The sequence below is a fragment of the Peromyscus californicus genome, unplaced genomic scaffold, assembly GCF_007827085.1.
Source record: "Peromyscus californicus insignis strain IS unplaced genomic scaffold, ASM782708v3 Scaffold_8__1_contigs__length_139910024, whole genome shotgun sequence".
Classification (NCBI taxonomy): Eukaryota; Metazoa; Chordata; class Mammalia; order Rodentia; family Cricetidae; genus Peromyscus; species Peromyscus californicus.
This window is the reverse complement of record NW_026294606.1, coordinates 13738471-13760123: the sequence shown is the minus strand read 5'-3', so window position 1 is coordinate 13760123 and position 21653 is coordinate 13738471. Positions and strand designations below refer to the sequence as shown.

The following is a 21653-nucleotide window of genomic DNA, read 5'->3' as shown; positions in this document are numbered from 1 at the left end:
CTTGGGGATGGGGGTGGGGCTGAAGGATGGTGACGAGGTGGGAATATTTTAAATGACAGTTTTCTCTAAGATAGGATAGTGATCATTCGGAGAATAGATTGCAGACATAAGAGTAAAAAACTGCTCTCAGAACATGAAAAGAATGAGAAGTGAAACTCTAGCTTCTCTTGAAACAATAACACATATGTTAAGGTTATTTTCTTTGCATTATTTATGTGAGGGTGGGTGGGCTTATGGAGAGTCATAAGACTTCACCAGATGTTACTAGGAAGGGGCTGGCACCATGTGCTGTGTGTGAGAACTCTGCTGTTCTTTCCTGTTTGTGAGTCTAATACCTACTCATAGCTTAAAGTAACTGCTAAATAAGCAATAACAAAACCACTGAAGACCTGTGTTTAGTTGTAATACTGAGCAACTGAGTCTAGAAAACAAGAACAAAACAGATTGTTACTCACCTTGGGCCAGATTTCTTCCTTTTTAGCTCACCTCTGTGCCAGCCTTTGCATTTGGTTTGGTAGTTGCTCGCCTTAGATCTCTTGGTCACTCTCATGTTCACTAATGTATTACATGGGCAAAGCTTGTCTCTGTTAGTAAACACTTGCTCAAGTGTTTTGCTCTTTCAATTCCAGCCACATCTCGGATCAGCGACGCACACTTAGCGGACACAATGATTGGCAAAGCAGTGGAGCATATGTTTGAAACAGAAGATGGCTCTAAAGATGAGTGGAGGGGGATGGTCTTGGCACGGGCACCTGTCATGAACACATGGTTTTACATCACCTATGAGAAAGACCCTGTCTTGTACATGTACCAGCTCCTAGATGACTACAAAGAAGGCGACCTCCGCATCATGCCCGATTCCAGTAAGTCTAACCCATCAGCAGCTTTTGGTTTTGGTGATTTGAAAGGAATTAGTATTTTAACTAAAGTATTTGAGTAATGGGTTTGCAGGTGTGTTTTGGGGTATTTGTTTTTTTGTTTGTTTGGTTGGGTTTTTTTTTGTGTGTGTGTGTGTGTACAAACATAGTCAAACTTTTCCTTGTGAATTTTAGATGATAAAATGTTAGATTACTTGGAAAGGTTATTTTAAATTTTTAGAAATATTACAATGGAATTTTTTATAAATGGAAGTATGTGATCGTGTAGGGAATAAAGTAAGTTCATTCTATTGTTTTTAGCAGCTGTTTTCTCATTGTCAGTCTGCTTTTATATGGTGCTATATTGTATACCGTAATAAAATTTGCCTGAAGATCAGAGAAGCAGAGCAAGCCACAGCCACCACTTCTTACTCACCAACTCCTCAGCCTGAAAGGGCTCCAGCCGAAAGGGCTTCCTCAGCCTACTTTAGTTCCTGTCTCCTCACACCTTCTATAGCTTTCTCTGCCCACCATATCACTTCCTGGGACTAAAGGCATGCGTACTTCCCAGTACTGGTATTAAAGGTGTGTACCATCCACTGCCTGGCCTCTGTGTTTAATCTAGTGGCTTGTTGAGTTCTCTGATGTTCATGTTCAGGCAGATTTTATTAGGGTAAACAATATGTCACCACACTTTTACCTACTTTTTCCTCATTTATTTTGAAGCTGGCCATCTATGGTGATAATTTAATCTGTGAATTGGACTTCAGAGAATACTAGTTTCAGAAAACTTAATTGAAGGCTGGAGATACAACTCAGTGCTAGAGATGGGACTTGCTGAGCACAGATGGGGCCCTGAGTTGAATCCCTAGCCCCACAAACAAGACACCTGAACTGAGGAGAGAACTTTGAGTAGCAGCTAGATCACAAAGTAGAAAATGGTGGTGGTGGTGCAGAGGATGACCTGGTTTTATGAAGCTTGGGTTTGTTCTTTGAGAAAGTCTCATGTAGCAGAGGTTGGCCCAGAACTTACTTTATAACTCAAACTGGCCTTCTGCCTCAGGCGCCAGAGCTGTGGGATTAACAGGAGTACACCCTGTGCCCAGGCAGGTTTTGCTTTAAACAGAGCCGTTTCATTGTGCTGTCATTTTTGTACCCGAAAGTCAACCCAGTGCTCTTTACTGTATTCATAGATATGAGTACTCATTGAGGCACTTAGCTTCAGAGTACTGTTACATCAGAAAGGCCCATGCTGCTTACCACCCCTCATCCCTACCCCTGCTTTTTGAGAGGTACATCTTGATTTTTCTTAATTGCAAGATGACCTTGAATTCCTGCTCTCCCTGCTTCTACTGTGCCCAGCTTTTTTTTTTTTTTTTTTAATTTCTGATCTCCCTATCCTTTACTCACAGCCCTAAGCAGTCAATAATTTTACTTCTGTATACATCTTCCTGTTGTGGACTTACATGTGAATGTATTTCATGGGGCCTTTTGTGACTTTGCTTCACATGATTCCAGTGTTTCCTCATGTTGGAACATGCTTGAAGATTTTTTATCCTTTATAAATAATGTTCAGGTATAATTCATTGTATAGATTATACCATATTTCATTTGTTTAGCTGTTGATTCACATTTGGGTTGTTACTATGTTTTGGTTACTATGGATATTGATGCTTTATAAGCATATGTATCTGTGATTCTCTGTGGTGTTTGTTTTCATTTTTCCTTGGTGTGTACCTTGAAGTGGAATTGCCGGGTCTTGGTGGCAACTCCAGGTTGTATTGTTCTGCTGTACCCCTTTACATTGCCTTCAGCAACGGGTGAGGCTCTGCTTTCCTAACATCCTCACCAGCACTCTCTTGTTTTTAAAATTTAGTCATACAGTTCTTCTAGTGAGGATGAGGTAGTTTCCCATGTGGTTTGCTTTGTTTCCCTGGTGACTGTTGATGTCACAGGGATCTTTTTGTGTGCCTACCGGACATTTGTGTATCTCTGGTGAAGTGATTGTTTAGAGTCAGCATTCTAGATACTAATCTTTTATTAGAAATCAGATTTGCTGGTGTTCTTCTCTGGGCTGTCTTTTCACTTGGCAGTGTGCCGGGAGTTGCGGCAGAGTCTTGCTTTTTTGCTTAGGCTGACCTGCAGTTTACTATATAGTCTAAACAGGTCTCAAACTCTCTATCTTTCTACATTGGCCCCTGGGGTGTTAGGATTACAGGTGTGCGCTGCCATTTCATCCGTCTTTTCACTTCTTTGAGTTTTGACACCTGAGTTTTAAACTTTTAGGCTCAATTCATCAGTTTCTTTGTTTCTTGTGCTTTTGGTGTCTCAAGAATTACGGTTTTATATTGGATTTTTTTATTATTATTAACATGCCAAGGTATAGCGTGAAGTGAGTATAGAAGAGTCAGCTCACTCTTTTTCATGTAGCCCTGCTTGCACTAAGCACCGTTTGTTGAAAAGACTGGTCTTTGCTGCCTAGAATGGTTTGGCCTTGTTGAAGTCAGTTGGCCGTGGATCTGTGCACGTGTCTGGACCCCGGTTCTGTTGACCCGTTTCCGTGTCTGTCCTTGCAGCTCCCACACTGTCTTATTCCGTTGCTTTGTAGGAAGTATTGAAATCAGAAGTATGAGGCCTTCCCTTGTGCATCCCAGGATGTCTTGGCTGTTCTGGGTGTCTTGCAATTGCATATGCATTTTAAAATCAATTTGCTAATTTCATAAAGAAGTCTGCTGGGATTTTGACAGCATTGGTGTTGTGTCTGCAGAATATACTGCCCTCTCATGTTCGCAAATAAGTAGCAAGCCTTCCAGTCTGTGAGTGAGGATGCTTTTTAAAACTTTGAGCTCTGTGATGGTTTTCAATCAAGTTTTATAATTTTAAGAGTCTAAACATTTCCTTTCTTTTGCCCCTAAGAATATTTTAAGCTCCTATAAATGGAATTGTTTTCTTAATGTGACTTTTGGATAAGCCTAATCATTTACTAATTAGTTTTTGTTTTGTTTTGAAACAGTGTGTTGATATTTAACCAAGACTTCAAACTCAAGATTCCTTACCCCAACCTCTTGAGAGCTAGGACCATAAGCATAAACCTCCACATCAAGCTAAACCTGTTCTAAAGGACTGTTTCCTCAGACACATGGACCCTTGGCCTGAGACATTGTGACTAGCAAACACTGTTAGTGGTGTGACGGTCATTTCTTCTTCTTTTAAAAAACCTTTTTTTAAAAGTTCTTCCTATGAAGAAGCCAAGCCAGTTAAGGAACTTACTGATAAGCTTATCTGGCCTGGAATGACTACTTTTTTTTTTTTTAAGTTTGTGTTAATTTTTTACAAAGAAAATTATTTGTATACTCTAGGGCTTATGTTCCAAAGAGTATTCTTTAAAAGCATTCCCCAACTGTAGGTAAAGGTCCATCAGAGCAAGTGCTGTTGAGCTAAGAATAGACGTGCAAGTCCTTCACACATAACGCTGCAACTTTTCCAACCACTCCTTGATCTTCTCATGCCTTTCCAAGCTTCTTAATTTCCTGTCAGTTGTGTGGAAGTTGATCTCCCATTAGAATAGTGCTGGCATTCTGGTACGTTCTGAAGCAGCCCCATCACTTGTGGTTTGAGTCCAGAGCCTTTGCTGGCTGAGTAAGCCCCGGTAGACATTTAAACTCACAGAGCTTGTCACCAGCTGGCATGATGCTTTGGTACTCCTTGATAAACTTGGAAGTTTCTGTGGAAGTGTGTGTAATAGGACAGTGCCACCTGAAGGAAGAGGATTTTTGAGGAAGAAGTACTTCTTTTTTTCACTTTTGGGTTTAAAAGAACTGATCATGTGCAGGGGTTCAGTTTCTGTTGTGTGTTTGTACCAGAGATCACCGTAGTGGGTCTCCGATTGTCATTCAGTTAGAGGCTTGCTATAATTGGGAGCAAACATGTTCATGTAGACATGTTACGTGAGCCACACTAGGAAGCTGTGCTAGTAAACTCCTGTGCTTCTAGTTACGCTGTAGTCACAGAGGCTGTTTGTACACCTGAGACATCTGGCCAGCCTGAAGCCATCTGTTCCTCTAAAAGCTTGGCGCTCTTCTGAACCTCCAAGGAATGCTTTAAAGTAGTCTTGTGACTGCTTCGTGCCCCCACCCCACTTAGTTTTGTTTTGGTTAGTGGTGGCTTGTTGTCATTCTGTGTTTTCCCAGAGGTAACTGCAACCTGAGGCTCTTGTGGATGGATGGTACAGATACCTGGGCTCTCCTCAGGGATCTGTTTTCCTGGTCTGGGTGGAGTTCACCTAGTGCTTACTTGTAAAGTGTGAAGAATTTATTTCTTTTATTCTGAAACTGGGTAGAAGATGGTTGGAATACATTGCAGTTGAGGAGGAGGAGCTCTCAGACTCACAGGTAAACCCCAGTGATGCCTCAGCATTTTTAAGTGAGCAGCATGTTCTCGGGAAGCCCTGTAGGAAAGTATTTCAGAGGCATTTAAACTTAATTTTAGATCATTGCAGTTAGAATTTAATATGATCCCTAGAAGTTCAGGTTATAATTTTTAAGTCATTCATACATCTGTCTGGATGAGGTTCGGCAAACCACGTGAGTGCTGCTTTGCTGAAGTACATCTTGACTATTAATTTCTGGATTGCCCTTGGCTATTTTGGTGCTGCGTTCTCATAGATGACTAATTGGGACATTGACCATGTGCCTAAAATATTTACAGAGTGGCCCTTTAAGAAAGTGTTGACCAGCCGGGCGGTGGTGGCGCACGCCTTTAATCCCAGCACTCGGGAGGCAGAGCCAGGCGGATCTCTGTGAGTTCGAGGCCAGCCTGGGCTACCAAGTGAGTCCCAGGAAAGGCGCAAAACTACACAGAGAAACCCTGTCTCGAAAAACCAAAAAAAAATAAAGAAAGTGTTGACCAGATCATGATGAACTCAGGATATCTTAAAGTCTTTGTATTTGCTGCTAAATGTGATAGTGATATATCTCAATATTGACTTGATTTTTTTTTTCTTTTTCTTTTTTCTTTTAAATACAGATGATTCTCCTCCAGCAGAAAGGGAACCAGGAGAAGTTGTGGACAGCCTGGTAGGCAAACAAGTGGAATATGCCAAAGAAGATGGCTCGAAAAGGACTGGCATGGTCATCCACCAAGTAGAGGCCAAACCCTCTGTCTATTTCATCAAGTTTGATGATGACTTCCATATTTACGTCTACGATTTGGTGAAAACATCCTAGATGTCATCACAAACTTTGCCAAATTTGTGGAACTATTAAATGTATAATTTGTAGACTAAAGACTTGATTGCTTTCCAGTTTAATGAAAGCTTAGATGTCCCTGCGAACCCACAATCTCCACCAGCGGAGCTGGTGTTGTTCTGAATAGTGCAGACTGATTCGAACACAAGGCATCTGTGAGGGGAGTCCTCCCTCTTCAAAGCATCTGTGTGAGGGGGTCCTCCCTCTTACAAGAAGGCTGTCTGTTGGGGGTTACAAGCAAGGTGGTAAAAGTTAAGCTAGTATCATAGTCACTTAAATCTGGATAAGGTGTAACCATTTTCCCCATCACTTTGACACACTGTCTTATTCTGCTGCCACAATGCAAGCATAGTTTGTTATTTTTGTTACTGCCTTTTTTGAGAGATTATGTATCTATAGCTACCTGTCTAGATCTGCATCTGTGTGCCTATGTATATATTATACACACACACAGGCACTCACCACTGGCACTCCTTTCCTTGTGGAGTGGGGTGGGGGGTAATAATGTTTTCTCCAGTTCAACAGGAGTGCTTGACCCAAGTCAGTCATATTTATAATATGCCTGCTCTTTGTTTAAAATTAAATTTGGGCACGGGAAGCACACAGGGACATTTAGGTTGTTTCAAAGGTCAGAATTCAGAGTACCGTTTCAATCTGGAGGCTTTTAGTTATGAGTCCAGGTATAAATTAGCCATAAACAGTCAACGACCCACAGTAGAATTTAGTAAACTGTTGAGAAATCTGGGTAAAAGGCTGCCTTCAATTCTAAGCTTTGTTTTCTGTGTTTTGTTTGTTTCTTCTTTTTTATTTTGATGGTTGTTGTTGTTTACTCTTTAATCTTAAGTACTTTTAAAATAAAGCCCAGGTTCTTGGTTCACATGGAATAATGTAGATGTGCTTTTGGATGGCACATTGGTCCATTTTTATGCATCCAGTCATCAGGATTTTAGTACATGGATTTAAAAGGCAACAATATATCAGTGGTTTGTATATGTGGTAAATTCCTGCAAGAACAGTGCATTGGTATTAGAAATGTAAGTTTTAAGTATGGCATTGTTGCCTTCAATTACGTTCTCTGGGGCTTTTAATTTTTATTACTATTATTGTTGATAAATGATTATGGTCAGAAGGCCTCTTCTCCCCTTCCCTACCTGCTCCCTCTCCTCCTGGCTTTTTCCCCCACAGTGAATGTTGAACAAATAGGGCTTCTTGCCTTGACCCTGATGTGGCAGTGTGTTCTTGCTCCAGCTGTGCTGTTCATGCGGGTTTATTCCCTCCGTGGCCCTGGGCTTTGCATGTACATTATGTGTCACTGTGGAAGGCTGTCAAGCTGTCTGGCTTGTGGGTGGCTAGCAGCTCTTGGCCACTGGGTGCAGCTGTGGTTTGTTCTGTAAGGTTGTTTGAAGCTAAGATGGAACTGAAAATGTGCTTGGTTGACTAGCCAAACATCTGTCTGCTTGCTCACACTTGGTTTTGGAAGAGCCCTGGCGGCCTGTCAGCTGGGAAAAAAGATGGTTTGTAAAACCAATCTCTTGTAGAGATTGGAAATCCTCTCTGGGGCTGGACAGATTTGGATTCTGTCGAGCATACACCAGAGCTTTGGCCTAATTTAGGTCTGCTTGTCTTGTTGGGGCTCTTCCTGATACAAGAAATCATTCCGTGGTTCAGGGAGCATGGTTATTGGATACCCATTTAGTCTTCACAGAGGCTGACTGCCTCATGCTTCTGGATGGTCACAACTGCTCACCATGTGAACACAGTACCTCAGTTCTGTCCCTTGCTGCAATCACCCTGTGCTAAGTTTTCCCAAAGGGACCCGGGGACAAGCTTCTCAATGCAGTGTGATATACCCTAGTCTTCGGTGCTTCTAGCGTATCTGACCAGGTATCGTCCTACATGTAAATCTCAGAGCCGAGCCTGACTCGGGTAGCCCATACTGACATCTGTAGCACAGGTGGGCAAGTGTGTCCTACAGACTGACAGTGCAGAACATGGCATGGGGACTAGGAAGTAAAGCTCCTGCTGCAATGTCCCAAGGGCTGGATGTGTTAAGACGTGTCTGCCATTATCTGATGACTTGCATTGTGGTTTTCTGCAAGCAGCCCACATTACTTTGGTTACCCGTGAACTCCTGGTCCAGAGGAATGCAACATGATGATGGTGATGACTTTGATCACTGTTCCATTTATTGCCTTTACATAAGGCTGAGGGAAGGGGAAGGTTTATGTTTGTTTGTTTGTATTTTTATTGTTTTTCCATCCCTCCCCCACTCTTTTCTTTTGGTGGCTTCCACCACCCTTAATGGTGACGGACTCTCCTCCTGAGCCTGCCACCTTGGGCTTCCCTTAGGCTCACAGTTCAGATCTGCATGCATTGCTTGCATTGTTCTGGTATCTGAATGTTGATTCCTCATTTTGGATTCAACATTAATTTCCAAAATTATCATGGGGCTTGTGGCAACACAAGACGTGGATCTGTGTATAAAATTTATTGGCCTTCCTCACTTACCTGCTCTAGTATCGTATCGTGTGTGCGTGCGTGTGTGACGTCAGGCTGCCACGTAAACTTCAGAGAAGAACCTTAAAGCAGACCATCCTTTTTTGCATGCTCTCTTCTAAGTAGAATGTTCAATGTAACTAAGTAAAATTGCATGTTAAAGAGACTTAGGTTCTTTCTTTCTTTCTTTCTTTAAATTTGCTTTTGGTTTCCTGTATATTTGCTTACTGTGCTGTTCTAGTGGTTGTAGGGTAAAGACGCACTGGTGAAGCAGTCGTAGCGCCGACAGAAGGTGATTCCAGTTGTATATGTCACGCAGCATTCGAAGGGACTGTGCACGCTCTAAAAATCACAGTTGCTTCTAAGCCAGATTTCATTTCTTTTGTTTTATGTGCCAAACCCCGAAGTGCATTGGGCCTGAATCTTTGAACACTGTAGACCCATTAGAAAGAAGACTGCTCTGATTGTCACAGATTGTAGTGCCTGAAAACATTGATTGTCTAAGAGATGAAAGTCCTCCAAAGATGACACAGGAAAAATTACTCACAAAATAACCGTGGTTGGAACTTGTGTGTTCCTTGGGAATGCTGCGCTCTCTGTATTCTTCTCCATCATCGGTGCAGGTCGAATGGATGAGTAGAGTTCAGAGGTCTTCGTGTTCACATTTAAAACTAGAGAAACGACCTCATTTTTTGAGCTTGAATTCATTTTTAATTTTAACTTTATTTTATACAACGTGTAGACAGTTCCCTGTTCTCTGCATTTAGAAGTATACACAGTACAACTCTGTTAATTCTGTAAGTAATTTTTATAATTATGATGTAACTCTATCCTTCCTTAAAACATTCAAAATAAACCCTTTATGTGCAACTTCTGACTGAACTTTGTGCTGATGTGTTGAATCTCTTTCTGAAAGGGGTCCTGAAGTCAGATGACATTTCCACACATGGTTTGATAGAAACAGAAGAAAATGTACATGTGCTTGAATGGTGACAGGAAGGCACAGTTGTCCCCATTCAACGTATCTTTTTTTTTTTTTTTTTTTTTTTTTTTTTTTTTTTTTGGTTTTTCGAGACAGGGTTTCTCTGTGTAGCTTTGCGCCTTTCCTGGGACTCGCTTGGTAGCCCAGGCTGGCCTCGAACTCACAGAGATCCGCCTGGCTCTGCCTCGCGAGTGCTGGGATTAAAGGCGTGCGCCACCACCGCCCGCCCATTCAACGTATCTTAACTGTGGGTTTCTGGTTTGATATTAATGAGAAATGTTAGTTAATTGTGACTTTTAACTCTTTTACTGTGTGTAGAACTCAATAGTGTGTGTTGAATATTTTTATACCTACCCATCCTTTGAATGTTGCCTATATACTTTCATTCATACTTAAATACCAGTCAGTGAGACTCAATAGTGCAAGATGTCATTGCTACCTGTGTTTGTCTCTTGGTAATTTTAATCCACGTAGTAAGTAGAGAATTAATAATGTTCTTAAATAGATTTTTTTTTATGTCTCTATGCTATTTATTATGACAAATGTAACTTGTGCTTAAGGCTCAGTCAGGGAAATTCATGCATTCCTCTGCTGTTAGAATAGTTGGTACTTGGTGGCTTCAGGGATTGATGCTGCTGGAGCCACAGTGCTTACTTGAGTGGCTGAGGGTCAGGCCTGTCAGGCTCTGGGGAGGGTGGACTGCAGTGAGGGAAAGGAATGGGCCCTGGGACTCAGTCTGGCTCTCATAACTTCCCTTGCTGAAGGCACATGACTCACTGTGCTGTGTACTGAAGGTACAACTCGGTAAATATTTTCTGGAAAAAATAACAGAGTTTAGTCTGAAGGTTGGGCGCTGATGGCCAGTGAATCGGGTCTGTATTTAAGTAAGCTGTAGGAGACTTGGAGCCTTGTTCTCCTTTCTTTTCTCTTGGTGCAGCTAGAACCTGTGGATAAAAACATTTGACACTAACGAGACATGAGTAGATCCTTAGGAAGGGCCTTGCTGATAGCTTGCCTTTGAGTTTTTTGTTGTTATTTTGTTACTAATAGTCCTTTTCTCCCTCCTTTGCAGAGGAGGGCAGGACAAGGCATGGAGGCTGTGTGGAGGATTATAGGGGAGTGCAGACTTAGCCTGTTTTGTCTAGGTCTTTCTTGATGCTAATCACTTCAGTAATCAGTGGTGTAATATCCTCTGAAGTATTTTTTTGTAGACATGTGAGTTGATGGCTAGAAAGCTCATACATGCTTGTATGTATTTTGAGGCAAAGATTCACTGTAGCCCAGGCTGGCCTCAGATTGATGATGATCTTCCTAAATGCTATTCTTACAGATGTGAGTCACCACCACCCTGGCAAGAAAGTATTTTGAACTTAATCCAAAGTTTTCTTGGTCTCTAGAATCCAGGCCTTTGTTTCTCTACATTAAGAACTAGTTCCAAAGTTGCTTTTAGTTCGTTTGCTCCCTGGTGGGTTTGTGTGTGTTTTATGTCTACTTGTTAGTGTGGATGCACCTGGAGGTAGGAGTCAACCTTGATTTCTCCCTGCTCTGTTTGAAACAGAGGAGAACCTTAAAGTCACCAGTTCAGCTAGGCTGGCTGGCCGGCCAGTGAATATCAGGGCTTTACCCCTGTCCTCTCCCTCACTGTTGGGGTTACAGATGTGTGCAGCCACCTCTGGCTTTTTGCATATGGTCTGGAGATCCAGACTCTGCTGTGGGATGGTCTGTATGTCAAATTGCTCTGATTGGTCAATAAATAAAACACTGATTGGCCAGTGGCCAGGCAGGAAGTATAGGCGGGACTAACAGGAGAATTAAGGGAACAGGAAGGGAAAGGGAGACACTGCCAGCCGCCATGATGAGAAACAGCATGTGAAGATGCTGATAAGCTACGAGCCATGTGGCAAGGTATAGATTTATGGAAATGGATTAGTTTAAGCTGTAAGAACAGTTAGCAAGAAGCCTGCCACGGCCATACAGTTTGTAACCAATATAAGTCTCTGTGTTTACTTGGTCGGGTCTGAGCGTCTGTGGGACTGGCAGGTGAGAGAGATTTGTCCTGACTGTGGGCCAGGCGGGAAAACTCTAGCTACAAGACTCAGATCCTGCTTGTATGCTAGACACTTGGCAGACCAAACTATCTCTCCAGCGTTCCCTCCCCCACATCTTTTTTTTTTTTCCTTTGACATGGGGTCTCATATAGTCCAGGCTGGCCCCAAACTCCTAATCCTCCTGCTTCTGCCTCCTAAGTGCTGTGATTGCAGGCGTGTACCACCATGTCTGGTCCAGTGTTTTTAAAGAAATTAAATTATATCATGCAATTATTGTCTTTATACAAGTGAATTTCTTAGGCCTAGCATATGTTTTCTTACACTAATTGTTATGCTGAGTGGTTTGTCCTGTGCCCTACATCAGTTTCCAACTGCGGCACTTCAGAGAACCAGCCATTCCAGATGACAGCTGCCTTTAGATTGGTGAAGACTGGATTCAGTAGATCACGTAGCAGGTGGGTCTGATGTTTCCTTGGCACATAGATTGCCTAAAAATGATGGGTTCTCTACTTAGTTAAGTGAGTGAGGTGTCATGGTCCCTGCCAGCCCAGCATGGAGGATCCTCTACCTGCATGGCCTCACACCCATTGGCTGTCTCAGTAATTGAGTAGGCTTACTCCTTTCACTTTGTACTTCCGCAGAGAACTAGGTTTTAGGTACTGCATGAACTACCCAAAGTCCATTAAAAGAGTGGCTGATTCTATACACGACTTTAGAGTGCTATTTATACATTGGGACTGATGAGAAAGGGCTGGGGCTAACTTTAAACCTTGAAATTCACAGACAACTTTGCTGATGACTCGGGCTTGGGCTCCAGCCTTCTGAATTGTCTTCATACACAGATTTAGATCTGCAGAATAGTTTTGAAATTCCTGCCCTGAACTTGTCTCCTACTTTGTAAGATTTGACATCCACTGTCTACTGCTTTCCCCTTCACCCAGGCACCTAACAGGCTTTCCCTCGGACAGCCAGGAAGAGAGACGGTGCCTGCCGCTTGTCCTTGCGGTTGTTCTTTGTCTTGGTGCTGTGTTAGTTAACTCTGGGTGTGTGCTCTTTACTGGGGACCTGATGTTTTGGGCTTTTGTTTTTTAACGGGGTGGTATTCATGTGCTCATGTGTTGAAGTCAGAGGGCAGCTGCTGGTTCTTTTACCATGTGGGTCCCAGGGATCAAACTCAGGTGGTTGGGTTTTGCGGCAAGCACCTTTACCTACTGGGCCATCTGGCCAATTTTGGAGTGTAGGCAGAATTTTCTTTCCCATCTGCCAGTTCCCAAATAACCGACACGGAGACTCAGTATCTACCAGTAGCTCAGGCTTGTTACTAGCTACCTTACATTTAAATTAACCAGTGTTTCTTATCTATGCTTTGCCACATGGCTTGGTACCTTTTCTCAGCATGGCATCCCCACCTCTCTGCGTCTGCTTGTGACTCCTCTCGCCACTTCTCCCAGCCTTCTCACTTTGGTTGTCCTGCCTGTACTTCCTGCCTGGCTACTGGCCAGTCAGCTCCTTATTAAACTAGTTCAAGTGACAAATCTTTACAGTGTACAAAAGGATTATTCCACAGCACTGGAGACCTGATTTTAACAAAGTGATGCTCAGAGTTTTCCTCTGATTTCTGTGGTGAAATGGTCTCAACCATGGATTTGTTTTATTTTTTTATTTTATTTGTAATAATAAATAATAAACATTTTATTTGTAATAATTAGGGTGGGGGAGATAGTGTCTGTCTGTGTCTGAGTTGGAGTGTGTACATGTGGAAGTGTGGGTGCCCACAAAGGCCGGAGGAGAGTGCTGCTTCCCCAGAAGTTATACGTGGTTGTAGGCAAGCTAATGTGAGTGCTGGGAATTGAACTTGGGTCCTCTGGAAGAGCCCCAGTTAACCATTGAGCCATCTCTCCAGCCCCTTCTTAATCCAAATTTGACTCCTCACATTAGGAAGGATGAAATTTTTCGGAGCTGTACATTAAATGCTCGATGTGCCTGAGATGTCCAGTGTGCACTACCCCAGGACTGCAGTCCTCTATCTGCACAGCCTGGGGTACAGGAAAGAGTGTCCTGACAGTTTCTGAGCAGGCTAGCCTCTTCCATGACATGACATGAGAGCTTCAGTTAGCAAGCTTGCAAGGTCAGTAAACTGTTATCATTGTCTGCTCTGTTGAGGCCCAGGAGACCGCAGATCTGTGGAAGATTTGTGGAAGAAGGTGCATTTGTTTCATGTTTGAGCCGGAAAATGCCACCTCTCCATTTGTAATGTGTGGTGAAGCGGACAGTGGGGGCATCTGGCTAGATGGCAAAAGGCAAAAGCTTTTCAGGGTGGAATTCTGACCTCTAGAGGAAAACCACATCCTTGAGCTGTGAAGCAAGAGCATGGCATCCTTGACCTTGTCGTGTTCTTCCTGTGCTCCATTTCCAGCCCTCTGTAGACTCCAAATGGCTCGTCTTTGTAGAGGTTTGAAACATTGGTGCTCCTTGAACATTTCCTGAGTCAAAGTTTACCTTAGGCTTGGATACTGATGACTAAACATCTATGGTGTGCATTTGTCATGGTGGTTTTTCTTCCTTTTCCCAACTGGGAAAACTAGCTGCTTTGTTACAGTCTCTTTCTATTAGAATGGATACTCGAAGTGCTTATGTTTTTTATTTTAACATTCTGAGGTGTAATTGTAAAACTGCCATGTTCTTCCCTGTGAGGCTTGGTAACATGGTGGACCATGTGGGTGACAGCAGCAGTAAATGTTGGGTCCTTGCAAGAGAGGACAGTTAGTAGGTTGCCTCTCAGAAAGATGAACAGTGCCCTGGTTTAGAAAACACAGCTGGAATGTTGGAACTTGGTTAGGGTAGAGTTTTCAGATGTTAATGCCCCCTCTAAGTCTTCATTTTAAGTTGTTTCTAATCTAGGTTGACTTAAAATTTTTATTGCATTTATTTAGGGGTTGAGGGGCACTGTTAGCATGCCACAGCAGCCAGGTGGATGTTAGAGGACAGCTTGTGGGAGTTAGTTCTCTCCTACACAGATATCGAACTCAGGTCGTTAGACTTGTCAGCAAGCACCTTTACCCGGTGAGCCTGCTCAGTGGTCTCCCTAGTGTGGCTTTAGTGCTCTTCAGACACTAGCGAAACTGTGTTTTCCCCTTTGGTTCATTCATTCTTCCTCCTTTTCACTTTGTATACCCCTATTCCTCACCTCCAATTCTCAGATGGCCTCAAATTTGTGATTTTCCTGCCTCTACCTCCCTGTGATAGGATGACTGTGTGCACCACCATGTTCAAGTGCTCTACCAGCTGAGCTACACCCCCCTCCCTGTGTTATTTCCCAAAGGTCAGGCATATACAAATAATTTTATTCACTTAAAACCTTAATGGGGGCCTGGAGTCATAGCTCAGAGGTTAAGAGCACTGGCTGCTCTAGAGTATCTGGTTTCAATTCCCAGCACCCACAAGGCAGCTCACAACTGTGTTGTAACTCCAGTTCCAAGGGATTGACACCCTCCACCAGTGCACATAAAAAATTATTTAAAAATTAAAAAAAAAACTTAATGGAACAAAATAATGTGGCTATTCTTACTAGGTCTCCATTTAATTGTGAGTTTTCAACTTGTCATGTTGAAGATTACCGATGAAGTATAGCATCATTTTTCCTCAGAGGCAAGTTAACAGAAATGACTTCTAAGATTTGTCTCTGTTACAAGTTTTGAGAGGGTTTTGTTGGTTTGTTTTTTGAGACAGTTGATATATTCCAGGCTGGCCTTGAACACAATATACTGGCTAAGGACAACCTTGATCTTCCTGCCTCCACCTCTTTGGTGCTAGGATTCCAAGTGTGCTCCAACATCCAGATTTATATGGTGTTGAGACTCAACCAGGATGTTGTGGAAAGCACGCTCCTCACTGAGCCACAGCTTCTGTTACATATTGGCAACTTGGAAGCAGTGCTTTGACTTTGCACATAAATGAACAGGGTTTTATAAGGACTAGGCTTTGGCATGGACTCGGGAGTCCTGGCTCTGACCTTTAAAACATCTGAGCCTCATTTATCTCCTTATAGGGATTTTCTTGAACATTTCTGAACACCTAGTATCCTTGCTATAGAATAGTAGGAGTTTCTGTTTTGTAGAGAATAACTTATTTTTGCTAAATTTCAGAATCAGTAACAGGAACAAGGCAGTCTGGGTGTTTAAGAATCTCCACTCATATGTCATGGTGCTTTGTTGTGAGTGCTGCTGTGTTAACAGAGTTGCTATTATTGTCCACTTGAGTGGATAGCGAGGTCATGTTTTAGTTGAGAGCAGACATTTGTGACTCTCAGGGTTCTTCCCCATGTTGTTCTGAGGAGCCAGTACCAGCATTGGCATTCCAATCCTTGTGAGACAGGAGCTCTGGAGTATAGCATTTAGGAGGTGAAAATAAAATACAAATGGTTTATAGTTGCTGTCTTTGTAGGCACTGCAATAATACTTAGAACTCTGAGGGTTGTTTGTGCAGCAGAATGCTGGCTGGCCAAGAGTCACATAGTGTTCCACCAGATCCTCATTTGCCTTCTGGGTGTCAACAGTGGCTACTCCTCTGATGCCCCTGTGAGTGAAACATGGAAGTTTTATTCAAGTCATTGTCCATGACTACCAGAGAAGTCCCAAAATTTTCATTTTTATGTCTTTATGATATGAAAATCATTTTAGTTTCTTTTTAAAAAGTGTGTGTTGAGGGGGGTACCCAAACATTTGGCCTCAGTGGCATTCATACCATGGAAGAAGATTTCACAACCCCTTTACTTGTGTGTCCTTAATGACTATAAAGCCAACACCACATGGAAGACACTGCTGGATTCACCTGCCAGCCTGGGGCGGACACTGGTTCCCTTAAGTCACGTTTGCAGAAGCTTTTGTTTCTTACTCCTTTACAGGAACAGAAAATCTTTAGGTCTTACCTTTCACAGGTTGGAAGCTTGGCTAGGTAGGAGTCCTGCCATGAGGGTACCCTGCCCTAGATTCCATGTTTAATCCCTTATCTCTTTCAGTACACGACTTGGGTGAGCATTACTTTTCTGGTGATCTTTTCCTCCTCAGACTGTTCATTTTGTATTTTATTTTTCTGTCCCATTTACTCTTTTTGATTATAGACTTGCATAAGAGTGATTACTAATAACCATGTGACAGAGTCAATATTAGGCTGTCTTGAACTCTCCTCCACCAAAGAAATTACTCCATTACTTTTAGATTTAGCCTTGGGCAAGTTCTTAGGACTTGGGCAGAAAGAGGCCACACTCTTTACGAAAATATCACAAGAATGTCTCAGCCTGTTGCTAATATTGTTCCCCTTCTGACATGTCTTGAGCCAGGCCTCCCGAGTCCACATAGCTCTCAGCACCACTGTCTTCCAGGCTCCTACTAGGATGGCCCATTAATCTCTGCTTACAGTGTTCAACACTTTTCTAATGCAAAAAGTACCAGGATCCTCCACATTCCTCCAAACTGGCATGCTCAGGCCTTTGCTGGCAGTGCTCTGCTCCTGGTAACTTCTGTTGCTGTGATAAAGCTCTATGACCAGGCAGCTTGTAGAAGGAAGGGGTTCATTTGGGCTTAGGGTTCCAGAGTGCTAAGAGTCTATTACATCGTGGTGGGATGGCAGCAGGTAGGCATGGCAGCTGAGTAGCAAGGTAAGAGTTCATATCCTGAACCACAAGCAAAGAGAGCAAGCTGGGAATAGGGTGTGTTTTTTAAACTCCAAAGCCCACCCCCGGTGACATACTTCCTGCAGCAAGGCCACACCTCCTAAACCTACCCACACAGTGACACTAACTAGGGAGCAAGTATTCACGTTAGAGTTTCTGGGGGACATTATCACTTAACCCACTGTACTGTCCACCTTTGTTTTTTTGATACGTCATCTCTCACTGGATATGGAATTTACTGTTTTCTTCTGCTAGTTGACAACAAGCTTCTCAGGCCCACCTGTTTGCATTCTCCCAGCATAGGGTTACAGATGTGCGGTTACAGATGTGCACCCAACTTTCACAGGTTCTAGGAATCTGAATTCAGCTCCTCATGCTTGTGTGGCAAGCACTTTGATCCACCAAGCCAGCTTCCTGGCCCATGTTAACTTACCCTTTAAAACCGTCTGGTTTTACTATGGCCAAGTGGGGAAGAAGGATGAGGCACTGTGATGTGTTTGGCTGGATGCCATATTCACTGGTGACTGGATACACTACCTGGCTTTGGATGCAGGTTCTCTAACCCCATCGTGCCTCAGCCTCTCTTTTGAACTGGGATTACAGATGTACTACCATGCTTAGCCCAATCACTGTTCTTATCTTTCCTACTTGTGAGGAAATGCTAACCTGATCTTTTTGTTGGGAACATTGTGAGAATTCGTCAGACTCATTGTAAAAAGGCTAATATATCTTGAGGAAAGAAGCTATTAAGGTGGAACTTCAGTGAGCCAAGGCTGTTTTGGTGTTTTCTTTACACTGTAGAAAGAACAGTGTGGTGCTTAGTACTGAACTAAGTGAATTAAACTTTTTTTCAGAACTAATATTAGGTGCCTTCTTGGGGCTATTTTACCCCCTAAGGAAAAGGATTCCTTTTGTAACCAGAGTATTGAATGAATTTCTAAGTTGAAAGTAATACCTGTACAACTTTAACACCTACTAAGGATTTGTAGTTAAAAGTCACTCCAATGTAACTTGGTGTTTTGATTTTAAGGGGTGTGTGTACAAGTGAGTGTGTGTGTGTGTGTGTGTGTGTGTGTGTGTGTGTGTGTGTGTATGCTCCTGCACGCCCAAGGAAGCCAGTGGAGCATCAGATCCCTTGAGTTGGAGTTACAGGTCATTGTGAACTACCTGATATGAGTGCTGGGAACCAAACTCAGGTCCTCTACAAGAGCAGCAAGCACTCTGATGAGTGAGCTCTCAGGAGTCCTTTAGTGGTCTTCAGAGGAATAGAGGAAGGACCCTGTGTCATAACCATCTTGTGTGACTGATAGGTCCTAGTTACGGTCTGAGAAGTGGCGCCTGGAGTTGATAATGTTTGGAAAACAGTCTAAGTGTAAATGAGTTTGAGAAGAATGTCCCGAGCAGGAGGATGACTGAACACTGAGAAAGTCTTAAAAGGGCCTCATGTCCTGCGGAGGCAGTGCACTTCCTGGTGGTGTTGATGGAGGTGCCTTCTACTGCTCTGCTCCTGTTGCCCCAGGCACAGCTCACCTAGGGCACAGATGTTGGGTGCAGAATCTCTTACAGTGTCACAACAGGTTTGAATATTTGTATGGACTCAGTAACAGCCAAGGATCAGCTCGGACCTGATGGTTGGGGTTGTCCTCTCCAGTCTTGATGCACTGTGTCCTGTCAGATGCCCCAGGTTACACATCTCAGGGAAATGGTATTTGCAGAGCTCCTTCTTGGTCAGTTTCTAGAAGATGAAGAAGACTGGAAAGAAAGAGCTCCAGGTCTCCTGACGGGAAGACACTATCTAAATCCCAAAGGACCTCGATGGAATTCAGCAAGTTCTTTGTCCCCTATGGTCTCCAGGTGAGGAACATGAGTCTCTGACAGCCAGGTTTACCATGGTGACTAAGAGCATTCTGTCAGCAGTTCATACTTTAAAAGGTCATAAGCCATCTGCTGGGTGGTGGTGCTGAACACCTTTAATCCCAGCACTTGGGAGGCAGAGACAGGTGAATCTCTGAGTTGGAGGCCAGCCTGAACTATGGAGTGAGTTCCAGGACAGCCAGGGCTACACAGAGAAACCCTGTCTCAAAAAAACAAACAAAAGGTCATAAGCCCAAATAAAGCCCTCTGGATGATTTGCTACTTCAGATCCAGGAAATGTGGCACTTTGTGTGTCCCGCATTGAGCTTCATGACACCACCGGGTTGTGTCCTGGGACAGATTGGGATTGTAGAGCCAAGACATGGGAACTCCTTTCTTCCTGACTTTGCCTCTCAACATGGCCACTGTAAGAACCATCAGCAAGAACATAAAAATCTTCCTGTTAACCCATCTTGGACCAGGGATGGTCCTTTTGCAGAGAAGAGTCATGTCACCTGGTGGGGGAGCTATTTCTGGCCCAGCGAGATGGCTCAGTGTTTAAAGGAGCTTGCCACCAGGAATGATGCCCTGAGGTCAACTTTACAGTCAGTTCTGTCCTTGGCTGTGGATTCTGAGGACAGAACTTAGGTTCTTGTGTGGCAAACACTTCACCTGCTGAGCTGTCTCAGGCGCCGAGGCTGTTTTTCCTGAAGTATACCAGCTCCCTTCCTTTAAACGGCTTGAGCCACAGAGCTTGATCTGCACAGTTAACTCACGTTCGTTGTTTGAAACATGGTCTCACGCACCTCAAGCTGCCCTCAGATTCACTATGGCAGAGGATGGCCTTGAGCATCCTGTTGCTGCTACTTCAGGGAACAAGGGTGACAGGTGTGAGCCAGCATGTTGGATTATATGGTACTAGAAACTGAACCCAGGGCCTGTGTATGCCAGTCAAGCACTCTACCAGCTACATCCCCAGTCCTGTTTTATATTAAACTCCTTGTTTCCATCTTGGGAGAGAGACTTCTGCAGAGACTAATAAGTAATCATTGAAAGATTCCTTTAATAATGGTTTAGAGCTCTGGCTACTCTTCTGGAGGACTCGGGTTTGATTTCCAGCATCCACATGGTGACTCACAACCAGCTGTAACTCAAGTCTGCAAAAGATCTTCTGGCCTCTATAAGCACTGCACACTCATAGTACATACAGACAAACCATACACACAATTTAAAAATGCAAAAAAAAGAGATTCCTGTTATAAGGGTTTGGCACATGACAGCTTTACTGGCGAGTGCTGTGGACACTTGGAGAAAACAGAAAAGGAGTGTACACTGCTTCAGCTGTTTAAGGCTTTTTCCCATGGTGGCATTGAGTGGATACCTTTACAGGTGAGCCATAGGGCCTCTTGGTCTGGAACCTCTAGAACTGACAAGCAGAATAAAGTATTATAAGCTAATTACCTCAGATGTTTCATTAATAGGAAAACTGAGTACATTCATTGATTCTATAAAGCCAGTATTACCCCAATTATACCACATCCAGATAAAACATTATTAAAAAAAAGCAAAACGGGGGAAAAAAAAACCTGTAGGCCAATATCCCCAGGAATAGTAGAGGTAAAACCATGAACAATGAATGGCCTAGAGGAAGGCGAAGGTATACATACAATACAATCAAGTGAGATATATTTAACATTAAAAAGTTAGTTAATGTGTACTAAATATGTGAGAGAGCAGAAGGCCATCTGTGATGAGTCCTAGAAAAGCTAAGAAGGGTGTCTTCTGCAGCTGGCCAGAGAGTCCTAAGGTCTACAGCCAGCTGGTGGCTGAACAGATGAGGCTCTTTCTGTACAAACGTGACATCAGGTCAGCAGGTCCATCCCTGTGGAAGCGGTTGCCTGTCATCCAACTGATGGAACCAAGCTGGGTTTTCAAGACACAGAAGGCTCAAAGCAGCCAACCCCAAAGGGCCAGCCACCATGAGGTAGAACGCTTCTCAAGTCCTCCATGCCTGTTACAAGAATCAATCATAAAAGCTATCCAACCTTTAAAGTTCAGCTTTTTGAAAATATGTTCTTTGATAGGCTGGTAAAAGAAAAATAATCACAAAAGCTGCAATATACTTTGAATCTAGCAAATACTTTTATCAAGATTTATGGTCTTTAACTTTCAAAAGGAATATGGGGCCTTAAGCCCAGAGGGACAGAAAGACACTCTGGACTGGCACAGGTCTTAATGAACTAAAAATTGAACAAGAGAACACAACAGCCAGGCTAGGTTAATAAAAAGAGGCCACAGGCAGACGTGGTGGCACCCGAGGACTGGGGAAGCTAAGATGGGAAGATCTTGAGGTCAAGGTCAGCCCAAGCTACTTAATGACAACCTGTCTCAGTATGCCAAGGACTTCAGGGGTAGGTTACTTGCCTAGCATGTGGGATCTAGGTTCAATACCTAACTACTGCAGTGGGGAAAGAGAATGGGACTGGAGAAGTGGCTCAG

General features: G+C 43.3%; 1 protein-coding gene across 3 annotated transcripts in view; it reads left to right on the top strand.

The window, feature by feature from the left end:
* Spin1 (spindlin 1) overlaps positions 1–9481 on the top strand; it is a 54066-nt gene extending 44585 nt beyond the window's left edge. For all 3 annotated transcript variants that reach the window (XM_052727866.1, XM_052727867.1, XM_052727868.1), the window contains exons 5-6: positions 630–863; positions 5883–9481. In XM_052727866.1, coding sequence (XP_052583826.1) covers positions 630–863; positions 5883–6082 — 434 coding nt within the window. In that variant the 3' untranslated portion in view covers positions 6083–9481. The remainder of the gene's footprint in view (positions 1–629; positions 864–5882) is intronic.
* The last annotated feature ends 12172 nt before the right edge of the window (positions 9482–21653 follow it).